Below are 14,224 nucleotides of genomic sequence, written 5' to 3' on the forward strand. Positions count from 1 at the left end.
GGATATGAAGTGGTATTTCATTATAGTTTTTATTTGCATTTCTCTTATGACTACTGGTGTTGAGCATCTTTTCATGTGCTTATTGGCATTTATATATCTTTGGAGAAATATCTATTCAATTCCTTTATCTTTTTTTGTGTGTGTGTGAGGAAGATTAGCTCTGAGCTAACATCTGATGCCAGTCCTCCTCTTTTTGCTGAGGAAGACTGGCCCTGGGCTAACATCTGTGCCCATCTTCCTCTGCTTTATATGGGACACCACCACAGCATGGCTTGACAAGCAGTGCGTCAGTCTACGCCTGGGATCCGAACCTGCAGATCCTTTAGCCGCCGAAGCGGAGTGAGTGAACATAACTGCTATGCCGCTGGGCTGGTCCCCCCTTTCTCATTTTTTTAATTGGGCTTTTTCATTGTTAAGTCGTAGCAATTCTTTGTATATTCTGTATGTTAATTAATCCCTTATTAGATACATGATTTTCAAATATTTTCTCCCATTCTGTGAGCTGTCTTCACTTTTTAGATGCACAGAAGTTTTTAATTTTGATGAAATCCAATTTACCTGTTTTTTCTTTTGTTGCTTGCACTTTTGGTGTCATATCCAAGAAATCATTGCCAAATCCAGAGTCATGAAGCTTTTCCCATTTCCTTCTAAGAGTTTTATAGCTTTAGGTCTTACATTTGGGTCTTTGATACGCTGTGAGTTAATTTTTGTATATGGTGTAAGGTAAGAGTCTGTTTTCATTCTTTTGCATGTGGATAATCCAGCTTTACCAATACCATTTGTTTAAAAAAAATTTTAGGTAGTTCTTTCTAGTGTGATTTTGTTGCTTTAGGGACAACTCTTCTAATTTTTTGTCATATTATCTTTATATGACCTAAATACTCTTCTGTTAGTCACTTTTGTGACAGATTATTTTTCCTGAGCTTTAAGTGGGTGTGCTTCAGAGTGACTTTTCTAACTTTACAGAGCTCCCTTTTCTGTTATTTTGTGTAATTTTCAGAAATGTACTAGCTTGCTTGCTGAGGTTTCCTGGCTGTGTTCCCCTCCCTCATTTTTATCTTCTCTTTCCCTTCTCCCTATCCTGCCAATTTTGCTTTTGTTCCCCCGGGGGGTTCTTTTCAATGTGGAGTCCTGGCAGAGAGCCTTAGGAGATCAATTTCGAAAGTTCAGAGAAGTTAGCTTCAACCTTTTAAGCCCTACTCTAGGACTCTTGGATCCACCCACTTACTGAGCTAGGCAAAACTCCTCCCAGGTTTAGCTGCTGTTCTCAAATTGGCCCGCCATGATTTCCAATGAGTGCCTGTTGGCTGTTTTGAGGTTCTTCTGTTATCAAGTCCAACACATGCCCCATTACTTCCCTTTGTTTCTTGTTGCATAGATGCTGATACTGTGTAGGTATTATGGTTACACAGTAGCCTGTTTTGTGTTTCAGGAGTTCCTAGGAATGCTTTGTCAAGTGGTTTGGTTATAAATATCTGTGGAGTTTGGGTTTTGCTATCTTGTTACTCTGTTTTCTGTGGGGATTTGGGTATCTCCTCTGCCACTATCAGAATTCTTCAAGTGTAAGACATTAAAAGCTTATCCTCAGTCACTTTGAGAGATGATATACTAATTTCCAGTCATGTTACAATAGACTGTAGTTTAAAGGCTCAAATAGGTATAAGTCCTTCTAGGAAGAAGATAAGGATGATTTTTTAGGAACAATTAAATCACTTGAAGTTCATCTGTTAAACAAGGAGGATGATCCATCTGGGAGAGTTTATTTATTGGTAGACATTAAAAAAGCATATATAATATTCTTGATTTTCTCAAATTGATTCTGAAAAGAACTCTAGAAAGTTTTCCAAAAAGCTTGAATGTTATTTGAAACGTAGGTGCTGTATCTGCCGAATTACAGGGATGTTGACTGATGGAGTGTATTGACTATATTATACATGTCTTTATGAAGCAGCTTTTTTTTTTTCAAAATTAAATGATTGTAAAATATTCAAATAATTTAAACCTTTTCTTTACACATGCACCTACATGTGTTTGTTACTCGTGATAGTTCATATGCTTCTATGGTAGCTTTAGTTTATTTGTCCCAGAACTAAGCAAGCATTTTATACAATTTGGTAATGTAGTGATTCTAAACTAAGTCTGGTCTGTAGAATAGAGCAAATTTTTGCATTAACAGATGTGTATTGAGTGTTTGCTTTGGCTAAGGCACACAAAGATCTCTGTATAAAAACTGACTTTATGTAGTTTATAAACTGACCTTGAAGGCAGTTTTCGAACAGGAATTCTGAAGATGTTTTTAGTACATAAATTGGTTATGGTAATTTTTTTCAGTGAAAATCAAATTAGATCACTATACATTCTGTTCTAAACATGTATACACATTCTAGGGAATGGGGAAAATAGTGGAAACCTTGCCACACTATAATATTTTGGAGCATTAACTTCATATATTATAGTTAAATAAGTTATGGTTCTAGTTATAAAGCTGGCTTCTTCAGTACTCCTTATATGATTATATTTAAGAAAATACATGTAATGTAAAGTTAGTCTCTAAATTGAGTCTGATACAGAAAAAGAAAGAATGAGAACTATAGAAGTTCACCTACTATTCAGTGTTAAAATTTTTAAATGTTACGGCTTTAATGGCTTCTACTTAATGGCAGTATACCATATGTTTACACAACAGTAGTTATTCCACAAACACTGAGTGCATATTATGTGACAAGCAGTATCCAAAGATGGTGTTTATTTTCTTAAGACATAGATAGTGCTTTCCGTAAGGGACTAATATTCTAGTGGGAGAGGAAAAACGCTTTAGTTGTTTACTTTAAACTTGTCTAATGTGGGAATTATTAGGAACAGTATTCAATTTGAGCTATTTTGTGATGCCTATGAACATTTAATACATTTTAATCTGTTGTATGTAGTTTTAATGAATTTTCTCTTCAGAATGTCAACTATGGGCTTAAACCTGTGCTAATATATATATATATATATATATATATATATATATATATATATATATATATATATATATCTGTATAGCCATTAACTAGAAGTGGTTAATTTCCCATTTCTTTACTATTTTAACGTGCTTACTAGAAAATTTTTAGTTACGTTTGTGGCTCACGTTACATCTCTATTTGACAGTGCTGGTTTGGACTATAAACTCTGAAGAGTAATACCAGGTACTATTGGAAAGTACAGACATTTGTATCTATCAACAAATAAAATTACTATTGGAATTCACATTGTAATAGTTTGTTCTATAGGGAAATATGCACATTCAAAGTAATTTTAAATCGAGGGCTCATTTAGAAGTTGAAAAATAGGAACAATAATTCTTTTTTGGTTAAGAATCTTAAGATCATGAAAACTGACATAATTCCATGCTTGACAAAAAATAACTGAGAGAGTAGGGAAAGTAAGTTCTAAGGATTTGGGGGCAGTCTTTAAATGATGCAGTGATTCAGAGAGGATACTAGATTTTTACAAGCTCCCCACGTCCTTAGATAGATGTTTTAGATAGTTTGTATTGCTCTAGCTCAGTGACGGGAGTTTTGAGTGCCTCATTAGGAGTAGCTATTTGATATGGGGAATCCACTTTATGTGGACTTAAACATCTGTTCATTTTTGTTAACCAAACAAGCAAATTAATGATTTTCTGAAATAATTGCATAATTTAATGTCACAGTTAATCATTGTTTAAGAAATGGGTAGTATAAGGGTGAAAGGGATAATTCGGTACATGTGTGTGGTGATGGGTTGTAATTAGTATTTTGGTGGTGAACATGATGTAGTCCATGCAGAAATAGAAGTACAATGATGTACACCTGAAATTTTTGCAATGTTATAAACCAATGTTACTGCAATAAAAAAATAAATAAATAAAAAATAAAAAAAAAAAAGAAATGGGTAGTATATACCTTCTGAAAAGGAAACCTAATTCTACTTTTAAATTAACAAATGTGCAGTCAAGTTGTACTTGGTTAAGATGAGTGTTGTTTAGCAGTATTCATTGTGCTGATTCAGCTTTTGGTTTTCTTGAAATTTCCTTTGTTAGTGTGTGTACACTAAATATTTAAGAGATGTCTTTAACATTAGCTCCTTTTTTAAAATATCTTTATTGAGATATAATTTACATACCATACAATTCACCCGTTTAGAATGCACAGTTCAATGGGTGTATTTACAGAGTTGTATAACCATCATCACAGTCTAAGTTTATATTTCTGTCACCTCAAAAAGAACCCCTATACATATTAGCAGTTCTCTCCTTTTCTCAATCCTGAGCAACCACTAAATTTGTCTATAAATGTGTCTATTCTGGACATTTCATATGGATGGAATTATGCAGTATGTGGTCTTCCACTTACCGTAATGTTTCCAAGACTGATCCATGGTGTAGTGTAGCATATATCAGTACTTGATTTCTTTTTACTGCTGAGTAACTTTCCATCCATCCTGTGGATGTACCTCATTTTATTCATCCACTTATCAGTTGATTTACATTTGGATTGTTTCTACTTTTTGGCTATTAGAATAATGCTGCTGTGAGCATTGGTGCACAAGTTTTTGTGTGGGCATAAGTTTTTGTTTCTCTCCGATATATACCTGGGAGTGGAGTTGTTGGGTTGTATGGTAACTCTAGACCTCAATGACCTTTTATAGCTTTTTAAAAACATTTTAAGAAACTGCCAAACTGTTTTCCAAAATAGCCACACCATTTTTACCTTCCCACAAGCAATGTATAAGGGTTCCAATTTCTCCACATCTTTGCCAACACTTATTGTCTGTCTTTTTTATTATAGCCATCTTAATATAGCATCCTAGTGAGTGTAAAGTAGTATCTCATTGTGGTGTTGGTTTGCATTTCCATGATGACTAATGATATTGAGCATCTTTTCATGTGTTTTGGCCATTTGTGTGTCTTTGGAGAAATGTCTACTCAGATCCTTTTCCCATTTTTTAAATTCTGTTGTGTTTTTGTTATTAAGTTGTAAGAGTTCTTTATATATTCTGGATACCAGTCCCTCATCAGATATATGATTTGCAAATATTTTCTCCCGTTCTGTGGGTTCTTTTTCACTTTATGGTATCATTTGTACACATGCATCCAATTTATTAATATTTTTCTTTTGTCACTTTTGCTCTGATGTCATATCTAAGAAAACGTTGCCTGATCCAAAGTCATGAAGATTTATTCCTGTTTTCTTCTAAGAGTTTTCATAGTTTTATCTCTTACATTTAGATCTATGATCCATTTTGAGTTAGTTTTTCTTTATAGTATAAAGAAGGGGACTGACTTCATTTTTTTTGCATGTGAGTATATGGTAGTCCCAGCACCATTTGTTGAAATTACTATTCTTCCCCCATTGAATTATCTTGGCACTTTTGTTGAGATATCAATTGACCATAAAAGTTAAGTGTTTATTTCTGGACTTTCGATTCTATTCCATGATCTGTATGTCTCTCCTTATGCCGGTACCACATAGTCTTGATTACTGTAGCTTTGTAGTTAAGTTTTGTGTGTGTGTGTGTGTGTGTGTGTGTGAGGAAGATCAGCCCTGAGCTAACATCCATGCTAATCCTCCTCTTTTTGCTGAGGAAGACCAGCTCTGAGCTAACATCATTGCCAATCCTCCTCCTTTTTTTTCCCCCAAAGCCCCAGTAGATAGTTGTACGTCATAGTTGCACATGCCTCTAGTTGCTGTATGTGGGATGCGGCCTCAGCATGGCCAGACAAGCGATGTGTTGGTGCGCGCCTGGGATCCGAACCTGGGCCGCCAGTGGAGTGCGCGCACTTAACCGCTAAGCCACGGGGCCGGCCCTATAGTTAAGTTTTGAATTCAAGAAGTATGTCTTCTGACTTTGTTCTTCTTTTTCAAGGTTATTTTGGCTATTCTTGGTCCCTTGCATTTCCAAATGAATCTTAGGATCAGCTGGTCAGTTTCTGAAAAAAAGAAAGCTGAGATTTTGATAGGTATTGTGTGAATCTGTAGATCAATTTGGGGAGTACTGCCATCTTCACAATATTAAGTTTTCTATAACATTTGTTTAGTCATCTGAAGGAAAGTAGACTTTTGTAGGATTTATGTAGAATATTTGAATACCTATGCAATGTTAATGTTCTTGTTTCACAATACTACATGAGTGTTATGGGCTGGTACGGGCTGAGCATGCATGGGAGAGTATAGACTTAACTAGGAAATGCTAAGTATACTTTAAACTATAAGTTGCTTTTTTGTTTGTTTCTGAAAGGAATTCGTAATGGTGAGGTACTCAAGAAATGAGTTTTAAAATGCAGATTTTATTTAAGCAAATTAAATATATTTAAATGTAATGTAATTACTCTATGGATTTAAGTCTTATTCTCTTAATCAGTACTGCTTTTCAGTAATACTGAATACTAGTATTTTTTAGTCTTTATTAAGCCTGCTCTCTTTAAAATGTAATTAGATGTCGCAGATAACATCCAGCATGAAGATTTTTTTAATTCTCAATGTAAATTTCTTTTGTTGACAGTATTACACTCATACATTATTATATGGGTAGGAAAGCAACTAAAATGCCAAGCTGAGTTACTGACATTTTCTGTCATACTGTAATGCCAGTCTTTTGAGTGCAGCAAAATGAAATATTTAAGCCACATTTTAGCATTGTACTGGAATTTTGGTTAAATTGATTTGAGCTTGGTGATCTTTCTTATTATTAGGAAATGGACATTTTGACCTATTCCATTTTCTTCTTTGTTGGGGAGCTGTGCCTCTCTTGTTTTTCCTTGTATCTAAGTTTCTACTTCCCTTTTCCTCTTCTAGGAACTTCTTTCTGTGAGTCTTTGCTAAAGTTATACCATTACCACTTTTCCTTAACTATATCCTTAGGCAATTGATTTCCAAATTTTGAGCGTTGATACCTAGAACTAACTGGATGTTTATTAATGGAGCCCTTTTCAAGGCACATAAAATAGTTATCCTAGACTTAGTTGGGGGGGGATAGTGTTGGGGCAGTTAAGAGACAAGAGAAATGGCTTCATCTGCCTGTAGGACCTAAAGATGAAATATAAGAACAAATGAGAATGAACCTGTTGATGATGTATTAGCAATGAACCTGTTGATGATGTATTAGCAAATAGAAAGCAGACTTTGAAGTCTTCTTAGCTTTTGTTAGGGCTTTTCTTGGATTAGGAGATTTAAAATTGAAGAGTAATAAGGTAGCTATGGTAGTTCTTAAATACAAATGTACATGCAACTGTATGTACAAAATTAATTACTAAAAGAATAAAGACAAGAATGATTCATTTGAAACTGACTTATAGAACCATCTTCCGTAACTTAGAAATTACCCAGGCTTTTTGTTAATTCAGACTGACCTAGCCTCCAACTATCAAGGTTGAAGCCAGCATTGGAGAGTGAAGAATGTCAGCAGTGAGGGCATCATGAGCAGAAAGGGGACACAGCGGCCAGGAATGGGCAGGAGAAGGAAAAATGGAGAAGGAAGGGAGTCAGATCAAGAGGTAGGAGTGGAAACATATAAAAGAATAGAAAAAGAGAAGAGGGTGAAAACAACTCAAGGGAGAAGAGAAGAAAGGAATATGGGTATAATCATTGAAGTAATGTCAAGTATCATAATTTCAGTGTTTGAATCTGCTTAGTTAAGACTACAATGGAACCTTTAGAGAATTGAGTTTAACCATGGAAGGAAGAAGGTGAGCAAGAAAGAAGGGAATTTTAAAAAGTGTTGTCACTTTTTAAATTTAAGATAAACACTAACAATATGCCATTGATGTTTAATTTTTCAACATAGTAACATAATATTTGAGTCATTTTACTATCAGGCACTATTCTAAGTGCATTACATATATTGATTCATTTAATCCTCACCACAAATTTATAAGCAGATACTGTTTCTCCCATTTTACAGATGCAGAAACTGAGCCACAAAGAGAATATGTAATTTGCCTAGGCTAGTCAGATAACAGAGCCAGGATTCCACTGAGGCAGTCTGACTACTGTGCTACAGCTGGCTTCATCACCTCTACCTCCCCCTCTCCATGATTTATATGGTATATTCTTGTAGAAATTTGTCTTGTTTTGAGAACTTAATATCCCGTTGAAATAGTTGTACATCTATGAGAGTGACAAACTGTTTAAAAATCAATTTTTCTTCCATTTATGGTAATTAGAGAAAGTTTATTAAACTAGGTACCGGAACACAAAGACGAATAGTGCATGGTCCCCATCCTCAGTGGACTGAATCTGAGTTTGTAATTGTTTGTTCACTTGAACCAACCGAGTAGCTACTTCACTACTGGTATGAATTCTTGACTTTGAACCAAATTTTACGTGTGCTAATGAGTGTTTGTTGCCTTGAAAAGTATGCTCACCTTTAAAAGCTACAGACCAACGAGTAATATTGCCATTACTTAAAACTTTTGGAATTCTTTTCCTTTTAACAAACCACACAACCGAATCAGCTCTCCATATGAAAAGCAGTAGTACCTAGTTTGATTACCTTCCTTAGTCATCCTTAAAATTAAAGCCTTACATGGATATTTACAAAGTATTTATCTAAAAAGGTATTTTGTTTTGTTTTGTTTTTACAGCCCTGATGGAGTAAAATGTTTGCAGGCTGTAGAGGAGGAAATGTGAATGGAGTTAGTGGATTTCACCAGGAACTTTGGAAGAGTGTTGGGTATTAGTGTTGCACTGGAGGAGGATGAGAATTGAGCCCTATTTAGAGGGAACAGAAAGACTTCTGTGAGGAGTGTGGGTAAATAAACCAGGAATCCACCCTGAAGATTATTGCTTAGCTCCCTGAATACTTAATTTTTTAAATTATTTCTAGAATTTTAGAATCATTCACTAGTATGCATACTTCATTTCCATTGAGACTGTCTTCTAATGTGAAAAGCTGTGGGGTTTGAAAGTAATTCTTGATATTGAGGTTTACCAAGTCTGAAGAGGATGGAGCTGTGACTAGGAATCCTATGAGATTTTACCAAGAAAAACTTATTGGAGACTTTTATAAGTGCCTTTTAGACAAGTAAGTGAAATTCTGGATCATCTGGAGTTAGGAAGAAAGTTAGAGAATTAATAAGTTCAGTCTAATTTGACTTTTGACTTGAACCTCTGTTGCTTCACTCTGATAAATTTGAAAGCTGGCTTATCCATTCCCCTTATAGATGTGAATGAGATAGTAAATGAGCGATTGTGGGAAACTGAGAGTATCTTCATTTTATTGAGTTGAGTGTTTCTTGCATTTCTTACCTTAATATTGGCTCTTAAATTTTTATTGTGGCATTTGGAATACTTTGAATTTAATATTGGTGCCTTTATATTTAAATATGGATTATCCGCATGTCATTCATTCAGCAAATATATTGAACAGCGGCCGCACAGTGGTTGATAATGGAAACACAAATGAATAACTCAGTCTCTGTGTTCAAACTGCTTCTAGACTGGTGGGGCAGACAAAATTAATAAACCAGCATACAGTACAAGTACAATGATAGAGGTATGCACAGTTTCCTATGGAATAAAAAAGGGCATTTCACTCTGACTCAAGAATTTTACCTTGGGAGGAGGTGATCTTTGGAGTTAAGCCTTTAAATAGAAAAGGAATTAATCAAACAAAGTAGATAGCAGTGGTATGAAATTTTAAGTATGTAGAAAAAATAACTGAGTTAGGAAATAGTTGTCTGCTCTCAGTTATCTTATACTTTCTACAGCTCAGAAAACCCCTCACCCTGGATGACTGCTATTAAAAGAATATTAACTAATTTGGATGTTGCTTAATTAAATCTGTTCTAAAGGATAACAGTTTATTCTAAATCTATGAAAACTAAGAATAAGTTGCTTTTTTGAGCATTCTCAGTTTTTAAAATCTTTTCCTTGTTGTAATTTTAATTTTAAAAGATAGACATAAGTTGAAAGTCCAAGTTGAAATTATTCAGTCCTTTTAAGGTAACATCATTTCTTGTTGTTGGAGCCAAACTCACTTAATTTTAGGTCTATTTTAAAGATTTTTACAGCAGGAAGAGAACTTCTTGAAGTCATTTTTACTCCATTTACTCATCTGCACATGGAGCTGGACTAGAGAAAGTCCCTTTCAGATCCAAAATCCAGTAATTAAATTTCATGTCTCAGCAATGATATTTATAAGTTGTTTTAAAAGCTCTCAGAGGAAAGGGTCCACCTTCTGTATATCAGAAATCATCTTCTTATGTTAATGACCCAAATCATGTAGCATGATTTATGCCTCTTTCTTCTCCCACTCACATTGTTTCTGTATAGTGGTTGATGACCCCCAAGATACAGTGAGACTCAGATGTTCATCTCTTGAAAAATAATATACCTGAATCTTGTCATTTAGAAATTATCTTACCATGAGAAATTTCTTGTATGTTATCTTAGAATGTTGAGTTTGAAGTATGCCTGTTTTCTGAGTCAACAATTTGGTTTATTACTAACTTTTTGGGTAAATATTTGCTCAAAATTGATGTTTCTCTGTCTTTGTAGTGCTGTGTTCTTCTATGGCAAGAACATAACTTACTAAAGCTTAAAAAATTGCTAATTTCTTGATCTCCAGTTGGCAAAGTTTCTACTCTACTGGTTTACGTTACGTTTATTCCGTTTTTTTAATTACTTTTAATGTTGTAGTGAAGTAATAGATATAATTATAGATAATAGATAGCAATTTCATGTTCAGAATCCTCTTCTCATTTTGCCTCGTAGATCCCTTTGCTGTCTCTTAAGCAAGATTGTTGTATAGCTCTTAGCCACATGATGGATCATTAATTAAAAGAACCCTAGAAAGTGGTGACTGTGCCCATCAAGAGGGAAAATCTGGGTATATTTTACCCACCTTTCATCTATTTTTTAAGCTATGGCTTCATTAGTTTGCTTGAGATTTTTTTTTTTTCCTTTAGCTCTACAATGTACATTAATAATATTTAGACTTTGTCTTAGCTAAAGTATAAGTCTTGTACCTTTTTCCCTTTAGTATTCAACTTGCAAAACAAGTGAAACATTTTATAGACTGAGGTAACTAGTTCTATTTAATGAATAACTTTATTAAAACTCTTATATCGATCTTGTCATAACCCAATTTGCAATTCATACTATTAATATTGCATTCCTTCCTTGCACACCCCCCCGTTAGAAATTAGAAGGTTTTTCCAAATTTTATGTGTTTTTAAATGACCAAATTTGTATCTTTTCTGCAGATAATATCACCTACTGCATTATTTTTGGCTGCAAAAGTGGAAGAACAGGCTCGAAAACTTGAACATGTTATCAAAGTAGCACATGCTTGTCTTCATCCCCTAGAGCCACTGCTGGATACTAAATGTGATGTATGTAAAAACTGGGTTTTTTGGTTTTTCTTTGTAAATTTGAAACTTTTTCATTATTTAGACTAATAAAAATATAATTCAGTTAGTGTCGCCTTCCGAATGCTACTTATTTCTGTTACCAGTTAGGAATGTAATACTATGAAGCAGTCTGGCAGAAACATATTTCATGTATGTTCGTGAATTCAAATGTCATTCTGAATCATGTAAGGCTTTGATTCAAAGGTTCTTTTTAAGTGTTTCACATTTTGTTGTTTATCCTCTTAGCAAACTTGTGCTATATGTAGAGGGTAAGTCATATCACCTACGTTGTTTGGGTGTATTTGAGACCAAAGGTAAATAACTCTTAAATTGTCAGCAAATGAAGGAATGGAAAAACCTCCAGATTTACCTTTAGACCAGTAATTAGTCTTTTTACGTAATTGTTCCTTTATTGAGACTGCATGTATACAGTCGTGCATCACTTAACAACGGGGATACGTTCTGAGTGATTTGTCATTAGGACATTTCATCATTGTGAAACATCCTTGAGTGTACTTACACAAACCTAGATGGTATAGCCTACTACACACCTAGGCTATGTGGTACTAATCTTATGGGACCACTGTTGTATGTGTGATCCGTCGTTGACAAACGTCATTATGTGGCACGTAACTGTACTGATACTACTTAGCTTTCTGATACGTAAAGATGCATTTTCATGCTTTCATGAACAGCATTTTTTAAATATTCTAATTTTCCTAAAGAGTAATATTAGTTTCCAAACAACTTGTTCTCCATCAATATTTTAATGGACCTGTTTCAAAGCACCATTTAAAAATGTTCTGACATCTTAGCAGCTAGAATTCTGGGCCTTTAAAATCATTTTTCTAGCACTCTTATTTTAGATGACTTACTTTATCAGGAACTTTTAACCACTGAATAACTACCGGACTACATTAATTCAGTTTGATTTGGATCAAGTTTAAGGTCCCAATTAGGTATATCTTATTTTATTAATGACAAGATTTATCCTAGATGTTGGCTTTAAGAAAGTAAAATATTAATGTAGCCATTTAATAATAGAGAATGTATGATTATTCAAAGTTCTTATGGTTTCTGTTAACTTAAAAATTCAGAATTATTTCTTGCGAATACTTAGGGTATAGTTCAAATAATAGAAATCTATGTTTTAAAAATTAGCTCAGTGACCTTTTCAAAATGGATCATAGATAAAATTAAAGGTGCTTTCACTGTCTGGGTTTAGCGATATATCCTTACATAAACGAATATTTATTTATGATGTGTTTTCTTATCACCTAGTCACTTGTCATGATCTAAGAATGAAATGGCAGAAAATTTTTCATACCCTTTATTGCAGAGTAATTGCAGTAGGGAAATGATTTATTGAAGTTGGAAGGAGAAGGTCCTCTATTTATGTCCCCATGGGTGTATGATAGGTTATTGTATTTTATATCTAAAATTTATCTTTTAATCTAGAGATTTGAGGGTTTGTTTTGATTTTGTCTTTTCTGAAGAGAGGAAGTTAATTCTAAAAATAACTCACTGATTTACTATGACTGTCAAGGAATTACTACATGAAATAATATCGTAGAGTGAGTTGATAAGCCTTTCTTTAAAGGCAGGTTTGAGTGTGATATTTTTACTTGAGCTGGTGCTTCCTGTCCTTAATGTGTCTTGGAGCGCCAATGCCTCGGTAAAGTTTTACATTACAAACTGGAGATCTCTTTTTTTTTTTCAATTAACGTACCCCCTTTCATGTTAATATCTTTAGGGTTTTTTTTGTTGTTGTTGTTTGCTGTTTACATTTCTTATATTAGAAGTAATTCAGTTTAGACTTGTCACAGAAAATAAGTTTTCTCTATCACTCTCAATTTATTTCCTTCTTACTTCCGAACTACTGTGATTCTTTGGTAATCAGTGTGTAATTCTCATGAGATTTAACAGTCCCATGGTCTTAGTAGTGTTATGTTTACCTTAAGCATTTTAATGTTTTTTGTTTCTTTTTTTAATCTGGCAGGCATACCTTCAACAGACTCAAGAACTGGTTTTACTTGAAACCATAATGCTACAAACCCTAGGTATGTACTTATGTCGGATATTATTTTTATGTGTGTGTTCTTCAATGCAGTATTCTAAATAAAGGAAAAGATTTCTGGACTAATTTTATCATTGAAGAAAGTTTCATTTTAAAACAAGGTTTGGGGCCAAAATAGTATTGCTTGGATATGAGGAAACCATTTTTTGAAATTTAACTTCATTTGGCATGATTTAATTGAATGGTAAACATAGCCTTCATTGTGATTTCTTAGGTTTTCAGATAGCTGAGACACTATGCTTCATTATGCGTTTGCACTGGAGAGTGAAATGGTCCTCTAGGGCTCTTGCATATGATTGTAATGTGTACAAACATATGTGGCAGTCTTTGCTCTCTTAGAGCTTATAGTCAGTATTTAAAGAATTTATCACACAGTTTTTAATGTGACATAGTTATTTAAATGTTGATCATCCTTTTCTAAAAATTGTATTTTCTGCAAGGTTCGTGCAACTTAAGTAATCTTACTTATAGTCTAATCTTGCACTTGACTGATGAGGAAATTGAAGCCTAAGAAGTTTATGACTTATGTAAAGTTATATATTATTTCTGGAAGAACCTGGCAGAGTGTGATAGGAAGAACATGGGCTTTATAGAGATGTGGGTTTAATACTGTCGGCCTCTGATTTGCTTTGTAAACTTGGGCAAAGTTCCTTTACCTTTTGTACGTCTGTTCTGATGAGGCAAGGTGGGATAATAATGCCTGTCTTAACATGATGCATTTGAAGATGAAAGATAATGTATAAAAGACCATTTGCCACATAGTGTGTGTCATA

General features: G+C 34.1%; 1 protein-coding gene across 8 annotated transcripts in view; it reads left to right on the plus strand.

Annotated features, from left to right (window-relative positions):
* Nucleotides 1-14,224, plus strand: part of CCNT2 (cyclin T2) — a 43,116-nt gene that overhangs the window by 13,515 nt on the left and 15,377 nt on the right. For 6 of the 8 annotated variants that reach the window (XR_001390177.2, XM_087435091.1, XM_004423877.3 and 3 more), the window contains 2 exons: nt 11,228-11,356; nt 13,374-13,434. Coding sequence is in view for 7 of the 8 variants with exons in the window: in XM_087435091.1 (XP_087291217.1) it covers nt 11,228-11,356; nt 13,374-13,434 (190 nt within the window). In the remaining variant the exon portion in view is untranslated. Of the gene's footprint in view, nt 1-8,612; nt 8,773-8,796; nt 9,046-11,227; nt 11,357-13,373; nt 13,435-14,224 lie in introns of those variants that run through there. The other 2 variants (XM_087435088.1, XM_014782458.2) reach the window with 2 other exon arrangements.

Source organism: Ceratotherium simum, chromosome 9 (genome assembly GCF_057802395.1).
Source record: "Ceratotherium simum simum isolate JZ-2026a chromosome 9, ASM5780239v1, whole genome shotgun sequence".
Taxonomy (NCBI): domain Eukaryota; kingdom Metazoa; phylum Chordata; class Mammalia; order Perissodactyla; family Rhinocerotidae; genus Ceratotherium; species Ceratotherium simum.